We start from the raw sequence: 12,107 nt of genomic DNA, 5'->3' as shown, positions 1-12,107 counted from the left end.
TCTATTCCATGAATAAATTTATCACAAATTCTTTCAGAATGTTCTCTGTGGATTATATGGAATGTGTGGATTTAAGGTTCAACTCTTCTAATTTTCATCTCTGATTCTATTAAATAAAATGCTCAGGTTGGACCTGCTTTTCTCACATCGGTTGTTCCTAATTAATTGCATTGTAGGTTTTGTCAGTTTATGTGATGAATTTGAGTCAATAATCAGGAACAAATCTAATTTGATTAGATTATTGCCAGTGATTTTTATCAATAAATATCTTTAAATGTTTCATAGTGGTAATACATAAAAACTGAATCATCTATTTTTTTCATTCTTCCACTAAAACTAGTTTTCCCTCTATTAATGTAACAGGAGAAATTATGTGTATGAGACCTGTGGAATTCTGTCTGCAACATCTAGTGTGATTTGTCCTTCGGTTAATGTCCTCTTACTGTCAGCTTAAAAGTCATATTATTACAGAGAGTGGCAGTGGCAACAACTAAAATATTACATTTCTAACACAGAATGGTTTAACATTATTTTTAGACTTGGATTTTCCTATGATTTCTGTCTTTTCCTGTCTTTCCAGGTTCCCAGGCAACCTTGGATAAAGCTTCTCAGCGAGCATCAGAGAGCACAAACTGTAGCCCTACACGAAAGAGGTCTTCATCTGAGAGTACCTCTTCAACAGGCAAGTGCTATATGTTTTAATAGACTTTGAAGATAATTTCCCATCTGTTGCTTGTGAACAGACTGAAATAGATTTTTTTTTTTGGCCGCACCATGCAACGTAGAAGATCTTAGTTCCCTGAGTAAACCTGGGCCACAGCAGTAAAAACACCAAATCCTAACCTCTAGACCACCAGGGAACTCCCTTACAGTAGATTTACACTATAGATTACAATTTATATTGGCTTGCAGTATAATATTGTAGAAAGACAAACAAAAGTGGTCCTGCAATGTGAGAATAATAATGTATATTGAAACAATAAAATAGTGTTCTCCTTTCACCCTTTTATGTCCTCATGGAATATGTTAAGCATACTCCATGAGGTATAGTGATTTGTTTTTTCTTCCAGTTTTATTGAGGTATAATTGACATACAGCACTGTATAAGGTGTACAACATAATGATTTGACTTACATATATCATGAAATGATTACCACAATGTTTAGTGAACATCCATCATCTCATATAGATATAAAATAAAAGAAAAAGAAAAACACATTTTTTCCTTGTGATGAGAACTCTTAGAATTTACTTTTTAACAAATTTAATATATAACATACAGCAGTGTTAATTTTAGTAATCATGTTGTACATTACATCCCTAGGACTTAATTTATCTTATAACTGAAAATTTGTAGAGGTACAGTGGTTTTGATATAGTTCAGAAGGGATAATTCAAAGTGAATAGGTACAAGGGTAGGCAGACACAAAAATAGAGATTTTAAAAGTTGAATTGAGGTAATGGGGAGTGTAGATTAGAGTTAATAAAGACTTAGATATATGTATGATTGTTTAGTAAAGTGATAGTTTCCAGTAGCGTTTACAAATCATTGAGATATGTAAAACAATTTGAGGTTGTAAGAAGAACCTCTCTTAATATTTATTTCTAATCAACTTTTAAAATTTATGTTTATGTATTGTAAATATATATAACCTCTTCATACAGTATAACATCTGTATACTTTATACATAGATTTAGCTTATGCTGTCAGTTTTCTTTTTACTGATAGTATGTGAGTTTAAAAAAAAATAGAGAATGATATATATCTTCTACCTTTACCAAGGATTGGAGAATAGGAAATCATTTTTAATTTATCAGTGTTATCAGGAGAAATGGGGAGTGGTAGCTTCATTCCCAGCAGTGGGAGTAATGTATGTAAAGAGGAGAATAGTGAGTTCAAGAAATGAAAGAGCCGGTGTGGTTGGAGTAAAGACAGTGACTGAATATGAGGCCGGAAAGGCAGGTAGGGACCAGTCATGTAGAGCGTTATTGATAACACTTAGAAGCCATTGAAAGTTTTAGCAAGGAAATGACATATCATTTCTGTCTGTGTGGTTTTGATTAGGAGATCACTTATGACTTATGGTCAGAAAATTTAATTTCTTCATCAGTACAAGGTCTCACTGTCAAATTCTGTCAATATAGCAAATTCATTTAATTTTTATTTGATAATTATCTTCAACATATTTGAAGCTTTTTATTAGTACCACTGTGCCAAAGGTATAGTGGAATTCAAATAGCAATGGTAGTTTTGTTTCTTATAGTACTTTGTCTTTATACTACTTTTAAACTCTTTAACAATGAGTGACTAATTTTGATGGTGTCAGCCTAGACCAGAGTTCAGCAAACCATAGCCTATGGACTAAAGGCCTCTTTTTTGTGTAGCCTTCAAGCTAAGAATTGACTTTACATTTTTAAAGGATTGGGTTTTTTTCTTTTTTAAAGGGAAAGAAAAAAGTATATGCAAGAAATTGTATGTGTCCTCAAAAGCCTAAAATATTTACTCTCTATCTTCTTACAGAAAAAGTTTGCCAACCCCAGAAAAAAATGAATGAGATTTCAATAAGAGACATATCTATGAAGAAAATCACCAAAATGTTTTACTTTGGTAAATTCTTTATTTAGGGTTACTATATATACAGAGGACTGGGGATACAAACATGAATAAGATAAGGTTCCTGCCCTTCAGGATTTGGACACATTCACCAGTTTAAGAGTGTGTTAAATTCTATAGCAGTCCAGTACAGAAATGTTATGACACACAGAGGAGTACAAGCACTTACCACTGACATATTGAAAATGTGACATATGTACTACTGTAATTTGAGTAGACAAGTGGGACAAGGACATGAAGTTGTAAAAGTAATAATGGACTATATCAGATATGGTTGTTTTTTTTTTATTTGACAGAATTGAGACTTTATTGTAGATGCAATTGGGAGCTATTGAAGGATTTTGAACAGGGAAGATGAAAATTATTTGATATATTGTATCAATCAGAATAGGCTAGGGACTTCCCTGGTGATGCAGTGGTTAAGAATCCGCCTGCGAATGCAGGGGACCTGGGTTTGATCTCTGGTCCCTCTGGTCTGGGAAGATCTCACATGTCGCAGAGCAGCTAAGCCCATGTGCCACAACTACTGAGCCTGCGCTCTAGAGCCTGTGAGCCACAACTGTTGAGGCCATGTGCTGCAACTACTGAAGCCTGCGTGCCTAGAGCTGTGCTCCGCAACAAAAGAAGCCCACACACCGCAACGAAGAGTAGCCCCCACTCTCCATAACTAGAGAAAGCCCATATGCAGCAACAAAAACCCAACACAGCCAATAAATAAATAGTTTTATTTATTAAAAAAAAAAGAATAGGCTAGATGTTGCAGTACTAAAAAAAATCCCAAAATTTCAGTGACTTAAAACAACAAAGACTTATTTTTTATTCACGCCTTATGACCATGATAGGTCTGCTCCATGTTGTCTTCCCCCTAGTATCCTGCCTGATGGAGCAGCCTCCATCTATTTGGAATGCTGCTTATCTTATGAAAGCGAGTAGAAGGCCATATAGTAAGGCACTAACTAGCTCTTGAAATTTCTGCCCAGAAGTAACATGTTACTTCTTTCATTTCAATGCCAAAGCAAGTCACATGGTTAAGTCTTATGTCAAGGAAGTATAGAAAGTATGATCCTATTAAGGGAAGGACAGCAAATATTTGTGAATCATAATAAAGTCTGCCACATATGCATTTTAGAAAAATACAAAACATTACAGTATAGAGGATGGACTGTGACAAGAGAAATGCATGAAGACAGTAGATAATGGCTTCAGGTTTGGATATATTAAATTCAAACTGTCTTTGGGCTTTTGAGTTAGAGATGTTAGATAGCCATTTGGAAGGTGTGGTTTATAGTTTATAATGCTTACAGTAGAGATTCAGATCTAGTAGTATGCGTGTAAACTTGCATCTGGCTGTGAATGAGGTTGCCCAGGGAGAAAGTGTAATTTGAAAAGATGACAGAGTTGTAGATTTAAGATACCTTAGATTTGAGAGGGAAGTGGATGAAAAGATGTCAGTGAATGACGTAGAATTTTTAGTTTTTTTAATAGAAAAATTAGAGTACGTGTCATAGAAGTCTCTTAATGTCAGATGTCATAAAGAGGTCAAGAAAGACTTGGACAGAAAGTATGAAATGATTGGGGAAAAGATTTTTAAAAAACAGTTTGCGGGTGTAAAGTTAGAACAATTTGGAGGCCTGAGATGAGGAAAAGGGACTGTTAGAATTCAAGTAGCATTGAAATAAATTAGAGCTATTTCCAGCAATGCGGTAGATTAGATGTGTAGAGCAAACAAACTTCTTGGGTATCAAGAACTAAAAATACTAGATAAAATGTGGAAAACGTTTCTTAAAACATTGCTGAACTTTGAAATAAGTAAAGCCAGAAACTTTCAGAAAGCTTGATTCAACAAAAATAAAGAGCATTAGAGCTACTTGACATCTGCTTGAGTCCTGGTGGTATAGAGCCTGGTCATTGGAACACATCCAGGTATAAGAGACAAAGGACAAAGCCTAGAACTCTAGCAGACATAAGTTCACATCAGATTTCACTGCATAAATGTGTAACTCCCTAATGGTGACACCAGTGTCAGAGAGCAAATAGAAAGGAATCTATCACAGAAGCTTAGTCCTTGTTTCAGTTCTAGCTTTGGGTGGAGCAGAAAAAAGGGAGTTCCTGAACACAAGCTCATACTCACCTTCTGTCTCTCATGCAGATTTATATTGCCTGTGTGACAAATTAAAATTTGTTGTAGATTGGTAGTGCCTCCCGGTTGTCTTACAGAGCCAAAGGCAAGTTTAATTCTGTTCACTATAAAGCTAAGTTTTTTTTGATATGTGTATCCTCAATCTTGGTTGACCTAGCATTCTCATTTACTCCAGCAATAGCAGTAATGACAGCCTTTATTTTGTAACTGAAAGGCAAGTAAGTCAACCAGAACTATATATATATTCAATTTCTCCAACTTAACATTTTGAAAAGGAAGACAGCAAAATCTAAACACCTAACAGTGTATCATTACAGTGTCCAGCAGCCAATCAAAAATTAATAGACAAGCCAAGAAGCAAGAAAAGATGACTTAGTGGAAGAAAAATCAGTCAATGGGAACTGCCCCAGAAATAAAATGTGATGGAATTAACAGACAAGTACATGAAAAACAGCTGTCTTTGAGAATTTGAAGGAAACCATGAATATAGAGAATAGTAAAAATGGAAAATATTTTTAAAATCCAATATTAACTTCTTTAGATGATAAATATCTGAGATGAAAATTTCACTGAATGGAATAATAGCAGATTAGACACTACAGAAGAAAAGATCTTTGAACTTGCAGAAATACTAATAAAGTCTATCTAAAATGAAGTGTAGAGGTAGGGAAAAAAGACTGATATAAAATGAATGGAATTTCAGTGACCTATGGTACAATATCAGGAGGGCCAACATATATTGGACTCGAGTCTTATAATGAGGGAGTTAGGGATAAAAAAATTTGAAAAACTAATCCTCAATACTTTTTCACACGTAATGAAAGCTATACATCCATAGATCCACAGAGTCCCACAAATCCCAAGCAGGATACACAAACGACAGAAATCAAGGGACATCATTATCAAATTTCTTAAAACCAGTGGTTTAGAGAAAATCTTAAAATTAACTAGCAAAAGCAAAGAGACAAAAGCACATAGTATACAGAGGAACATCAGAACAAATCACAGCAGATGGATTGTCAGAGATGTAAGACAGGAGACGATCAAATGATGTCTTTAAAATGCTGAAAGGGAAAAAAACCTATCAATCTAAAATTCTGTAACCAGTGAAACACCCTTTACAAATGAAGGCAAAATAAACATCATCAGAAAAACAAGCTTAAAGAATTTGCTGCCAGTAGGCTTACCTTAGTAGAAATGTTCTTCAAACAGAAAGACCATACTAGATGGAAACACAGCTCTACCAAAGGAGAATTCCAGAAATTTTCTATAAATAAATATAAAACACCCTTTTCTCATATTCTTTTGAAGTTCATGTGGAATTATACCAAGATATCATCATATTCTGGGCCATAAGACGCATTAATAAACTTTCAAAGTTTGAAATCCTACAGGATGTATTTTAAGAACACAATGGAATTGAATTAGAATTCAATAACACGAGATATCTTGACTTTCCCCAAATAAGTGAAAATTTAACAACACACTTCTAAATAGCCCATGTCAAAGAGGAAATCACAGGCAAAATTAGAAAATCTTTTAAATTGAATAAAAATGAAAACATAAAAATTTATAGGGTATAGCTAAGTCTGTGTTTTTAGCTCTACAAAGTTACAATCAAACTCTCACCTTTAGGAAGCTAAAGACGGTAGAGCAAGTTAAATCCAGATTAGATGGAAGAGAAACGATAAATATAAGAGCAAAAGTAAACAAAACAGAGATATCAGTGAAAACTTCTGCTGCTCTTGTTGAAAATCTTTTTTTTACAAAAGGAGAAGTCTAGCCAAAAGGATTAAGAAAAAAGAAATTCAAGTAGCAATATCAGGAATTAAAGACAGGACATCACTGCAGTTGCTACATACCATAACAGGACAATAAGAGAGAGTAACAAACAGTTTTATGCCAATAAATTTGATAAAAGGAGTGCATTCTTTGAAAAATACCAACTACTAAAACTTAAGAGTAAATAGCCTAAATAGCCCTACATCTATTTAAGAAATTCAACTTGTAGTGTAAAACCTTTCTACAGTGAAAACTCAAAGCCCCAATAGCTTCAATCATGACTATTTAAGGAAAAAATAATACTAATTATACAAAAACTATTTCATAAAGCAGGGGCATTTTCCCAACTTGTGAGGCCAGCATTACCCAGATTCTGAAACCAAACAACACATTATCAGAAAACTACACATCAGTATAGTTTCTAAGCATGAATGTAAATGGTACAAAGTATTATCAGATTGAATCCAGTATGTTGGGGGTATAGCATACCATGACCAAATGGGTTTAGTTCAGGAATGCAAGGTTGGATTAACACTAAATCAGTTAATGTATTTTATGAAATTAACAGTAAATGAGATAATCATATTCGTCTAGGTAGAGAAAACATTTGACAAAATCTAACATCCATTTTTAATATTTTTAAAAACCCAATTCTTAGAAATAATAGGCCTCCAGATAGAAAAGGAAGAAGGAAAAAAATATCTATTTACAGATGAATGATCTGTAGAAAAATTCCTAAGAAATCTGTCAAAAAAAACCACTACTGAAACTAATAAATGAGTTTAAGAAAAAAATATAAGCTAAACACAGAATGTTTTCCTGTATACCAGCAATGAATAATTAGTAATTGAAATGTAAACAAAATACCATTACAATTATGTTAAAAGCCATAAATACTTAGAGATAAGTTTAGTAAAATTTATACAGGATCTATATGATAAAAAATGTGAAGCATTATTGACAAAAATTAAAAGAATGAATAAATAGAGGTATATTCTAGGTTCATCATTTGTTTGGAAGAGTCGATATTGTTAAAATGTCAGTTCTCTCCAAATTAATCTATAGATTTAATGGAGTCTTAATCACAATTCCAGCTAGCTTTAATGAATATAAAGTTACAATAAGTCTGTACTTTCAGGGATCATTTCTGTAGTTCGTTACTAGAGAAGCTTCTCTGAACATGTGGAGCACCCAGTTGAAAGAAAAATAAAGTTACAAACTGCAATTTATATAGATATAATATCTTAAAAAGTAAAACGTTTGCTCTTTTTGAGAACAAAATTAGAAGACTTCCACTAACCGATATGAAGACTTACTATAAATTAATCAGGACAGTGTATTGTAGACGGTACAAAAATAGATATTTCCATATACTTTTTTTTTTTAGAACTTTTATTGAGATACAGTTAACATACAATAAACTGCATATATTTAGAGCGTACAATTTGGTATCCTAATCTCCCAATTCATTCCCCCCCAACCCTCCCCGCTTTCCTCACTTGGTGTCCATATGTTTGTTCTCTACATCTGTGTCTCTATTTCCGCCTTATAAACCTGTTGATTTGTACCATTTTTCTATAGTCCGCATATATGTGTTAATATACGGTATTTGTTTTCTCTTTCTGACTCACTTCACTCTTTTTTAAATTGATTTTCAGCAGATATGACTATTTTAGTGGAGCAGGGACAATCTTTTCAAATAAATGGTGCTGGAACTCCTGGATATCCTTATGGAATAAAAGGATCATTGACCTTCTGCCATATACAGAATTTAACTTGAAATAGAGCATATACCTATATGTAGTTTCTGAAACTATTTAATACAAAACTTTCAGAATGGTACACTTAGGAGGAAATCTTTATGACTTTGGGATATTCAAAGATTTCTTAAGTGGATTAAAAACCACAGACCAGTAAAGCAAAAAGATCAAAAGAACGCATATGAGCTGCAGTCAAGCACATGAAAATATACTCAGTATTAGGGAAATGTAATTAAATTCTTAATGAGATATCATTTCATACCTATTAGAATGATTAAAGTTAAAAAGATTGATTATGCCAAGGTTTGAACTCTCATTCATTGCTGATGGCACTGTAAAATGGTACAGTCACTTTGGAAGAGTTTGTCAATTAAACATACTTAGTTCTACCTAGTAATTCCAGTCTTAGGTGTTGACCCAAGAGAAATGAAAACATAGGTCCAGACAACATGTTCCATACACAAGTATTCACAGGAACTTTACTCTTTATGGTCGGAAACTAGAAACGACTCACATCTCCAGATGAATGTGTGAACAAATTGTGGTATACTTACGCAATTCAGTAGTAAAAGGGAATATGTAAATAAGAGTAGTAAAAAAAAGAGTACTTCAACATGAATGAATCTCAAAAATGTACTGTGTGAAAGAACAATAGAGTATATACTGTATTTTGCCATTTATATGAAATTTTAGAAAAGCAAATTTAATCTATAATGAATGAAAGCAGATGAGTAGTTTCTTTCCTGGGACTGTGGTCAACAGGCAGATTGTCTCAGAAGTGGGGAGGGAACTTTCAAAGATCATGGAAATATTCTATAGCTTGGTTTTGAATGGTGCGTATGTGGTAAATTTGTCCAAACTCATAAAAATGTATACATAAAAGGTGCATTTAATTTTAGCAGTAATTTTACCTGAATAAAGTTAACTTACAAAATAAACTATTACATCTAAAACATAGTGCCCAGGGACTTCCCTGGCAGTCCAGTAGTTAAGACTCTGTGTTTCCACTACAAGGGGCACAGATGTGATCCCTGGTTGGCGAACTAAGATCCTGCATGCCACAGGGTGTGGCCAAAAATAGAATAAAGTAAAACATAGTGTCCAGCATCATGTCTTAGAGCAGACTACCATAAAAAAAAGAATTGGCAGGCTCGAATTTGGGAAGGTGGAATCAATTAAAAGTAAGGAGTGTGGGACTTCCCTGGTGGCGCGGTGGTTAAGAATCCCTCTGCCAATGCAGGGGACACTAGTTCGAACCCTGGTCTGGGAAGATCCCACGTGCTGTGGAGCAACTAAGCCTACGAGCCACAACTACTGAGCCTGCAGTTTAGAGCCTACAAGCCACAACTACTGAGCCTGAGTGCCACAACTACTGAAGCCCATGTACCTAGAGTCTGCGCTCCACAAAAAAGAGAAGCCACAGCAATGAGACGCCCACACACTGCAATGAGAAGCCCACACACCGCAGTGAAGAGTAGCCCATGCTGGCCGCCACTAGAGAAAGCCTGCGTGCAGCAGCAAAGACCCAACACAGCTAATAAAATTAATTAAGTAATTAATTTAAAAAAAGAAAAGGTGTGAGGTAGTCCTAGGTGAGTGGCTCAGGAATGAGATTTCAAACAATGTACCCATTTTAAGATTCTATTTTAAATTTATGCTTAGGAATTAAAGACATTTAATAGCTCCGAGCAGTTGATGACAGGAAAGAGGAGACAAAAATTATCTCCAGGATTTTGAGCCCAGGATTTATTCTTTAACTACACAATAATTCCAGTTAATTATGTGGTTATTGGTGACACAGTGAATACATTATTCACTCTGATTAATGCTAAGAAAGGAGAAGGTATTATGGTAATTCTTAATAGGGTATGAGGGGCCTGATCAGGGAAGTTCTCCTTAAGGAAGTGATATCCTCACTGTAAACTGAAAGAGTGAGCAGTAATTAAGGTAAATTTGTGAGCACACATTGTTCCAGGCTGTGAGGTAACACATTCTGAGGCCTTGAATCAAGAAAGGACATGTTTGAGGAATTGAAGTTCATTATTGCAGTTGAAGGTTCAAGAGTGCAAATACGTGAGGCTGGAAGAAAAGGTGATAATTTTCAAGTTGTTTTATGTCATAATAAGCTTTTAAAGAGTTTTGAGTCCCTCCCATCAGGAAGCACACACAAGCCTCTTAGATAGCTTCCTCCACAAGAGGGCAGGCAGCAGTATCAAGCAGTATCAGCAGCATTTCATCTTGTGGAACTGAAAACCACAGCCACAGAAAGACAGAGAAATGAAAAAACAGAGGATTTGTACCAGATGAAGGGACAGGATAAAAACCCAGAAAAACAACTAAATGAAGAGGAGATAGGCACCCTTACAGAAAAAAAATTCAGAATAATGGTGGTGAAGATGATCCAAGACTTTGAAAAAAGACTGGATGCAGAGATCAAAAAGTTTACCAAAGACCTAGAAGAATTAAAGAGCAAACAAATAGAGATATGCAACACAATAACTGAAATGAAAAATACACTAGAAGGAACCAATAGCAGATTAACTGAGGCAGAAGGGTGAATAAGTGACCTGGAAGACAGAATGGTGATAATCACTGATGTGGAATAGAATAAAGAAAAAAGAATGAAAAGAACTGAAGACAGCCTAAGAGACCTCTGGGACAATGTTAAACGCACCAACATTCGCATTATAGGGGTCCCAGAAGGAGAAGAGAGAGAGAAAGGACACGAGAAAATATTGGAAGAGATTATAGTTGAAAACTTCCCTAACATGGGAAAGGAAACAGCTACCCAAGTCCAGGAAGCGCAGAGAGTCCCAGGCAGGATAAACCCAAGGAGAAACACGCCAAGACATATAGTAGTCAAATTGACAAAAATTAAAGACAGGGAAATGTTATTAAAAGCAACAAGGGAAAAACGACAAATAACATACAAGGGAACTCCCATCAGGTTAACAGCTGATTTCTCAGCAGAAACTCTGCAAGCCAGAAGGGAGTGGCATGGTATATTTCAAGTGATGAAAGGGAAGAACCTCCAACCAAGAATACTCTACCCAGCAAGGATCTCTTTCAGATTCGACGGAGAAATCAAAAGCTTTACAGACAAGCAACAGCTAAGAGAATTCAGCACCACCAAACCAGCCGTACAACAAATGCTAAAGGAACTTCTCTAAGTGGGAAACAGAAGAGAGACCTACAAAAACAAAAACAAAATAATTAAGAAAATGGTACTGGGATCATACCTATCGATAATTACCTTGAATGTAAATGGACTAAATGCACCAACCAAAAGACACAGACTGGCTGAATGGATACAAAAACAAGACCCATATATATGCTGTCTACAAGAGACCCACTTCAGACCTAGGGACACATACAGGCTGAAAGTGAGGGGATGGAAAAAGATATTCCATGCAAATGAAAATCAAAGAAAGCTGGAGTAACAACAGTCATATCAGATAAAATAGAATTTAAAATAAAAAATGTTACAAGAGGCAAGAAAGGACATTACATAAAGATCAAGGGATCCATCCAAGAAGAGGAGATAACAATTATAAATGCACGCAATATAGGAGCACCTCAATCCATAAGGCAAATGCTGACATCTATGAAAGAGGAAATGCAAGGCAGAAATAGAGACACAGGTGTAGAGAACAAACACATGGACACCAAGTGGGGAAAGTAGGGAGGGTTGGGGGGAGGATAAATTGAGAGATTGGGATACCAAATTGTACACTCTAAATATATGCTGTTTGTTGTCTGTTAACTGTATCTCAATAAAAGTTCTTAAAAAAATAAAGAGTTTTAAGCAGAA

The 12,107-nt window shown here is 35.0% G+C and overlaps 1 protein-coding gene and 1 pseudogene across 13 annotated transcripts in view; both read left to right on the top strand.

The window, feature by feature from the left end:
* Positions 1-12,107, top strand: part of ASH1L (ASH1 like histone lysine methyltransferase) — a 203,321-nt gene that overhangs the window by 78,143 nt on the left and 113,071 nt on the right. For 11 of the 13 annotated variants that reach the window (XR_009052519.1, XM_057725905.1, XM_057725915.1 and 8 more), the window contains 2 exons: positions 581-682; positions 2,522-2,608. Coding sequence is in view for 12 of the 13 variants with exons in the window: in XM_057725905.1 (XP_057581888.1) it covers positions 581-682; positions 2,522-2,608 (189 nt within the window). In the remaining variant the exon portion in view is untranslated. The remainder of the gene's footprint in view (positions 1-580; positions 683-2,521; positions 2,609-12,107) is intronic. The other 2 variants (XM_057725937.1, XM_057725934.1) reach the window with 1 other exon arrangement.
* LOC130842222 (small nucleolar RNA U3) lies at positions 7,659-7,732 on the top strand (annotated as a pseudogene).

Source organism: Hippopotamus amphibius, chromosome 1 (genome assembly GCF_030028045.1).
Source record: "Hippopotamus amphibius kiboko isolate mHipAmp2 chromosome 1, mHipAmp2.hap2, whole genome shotgun sequence".
In the NCBI taxonomy this organism is placed as follows: Eukaryota; Metazoa; Chordata; class Mammalia; order Artiodactyla; family Hippopotamidae; genus Hippopotamus; species Hippopotamus amphibius.
This window is presented reverse-complemented; position numbering and strand designations above follow the sequence as displayed.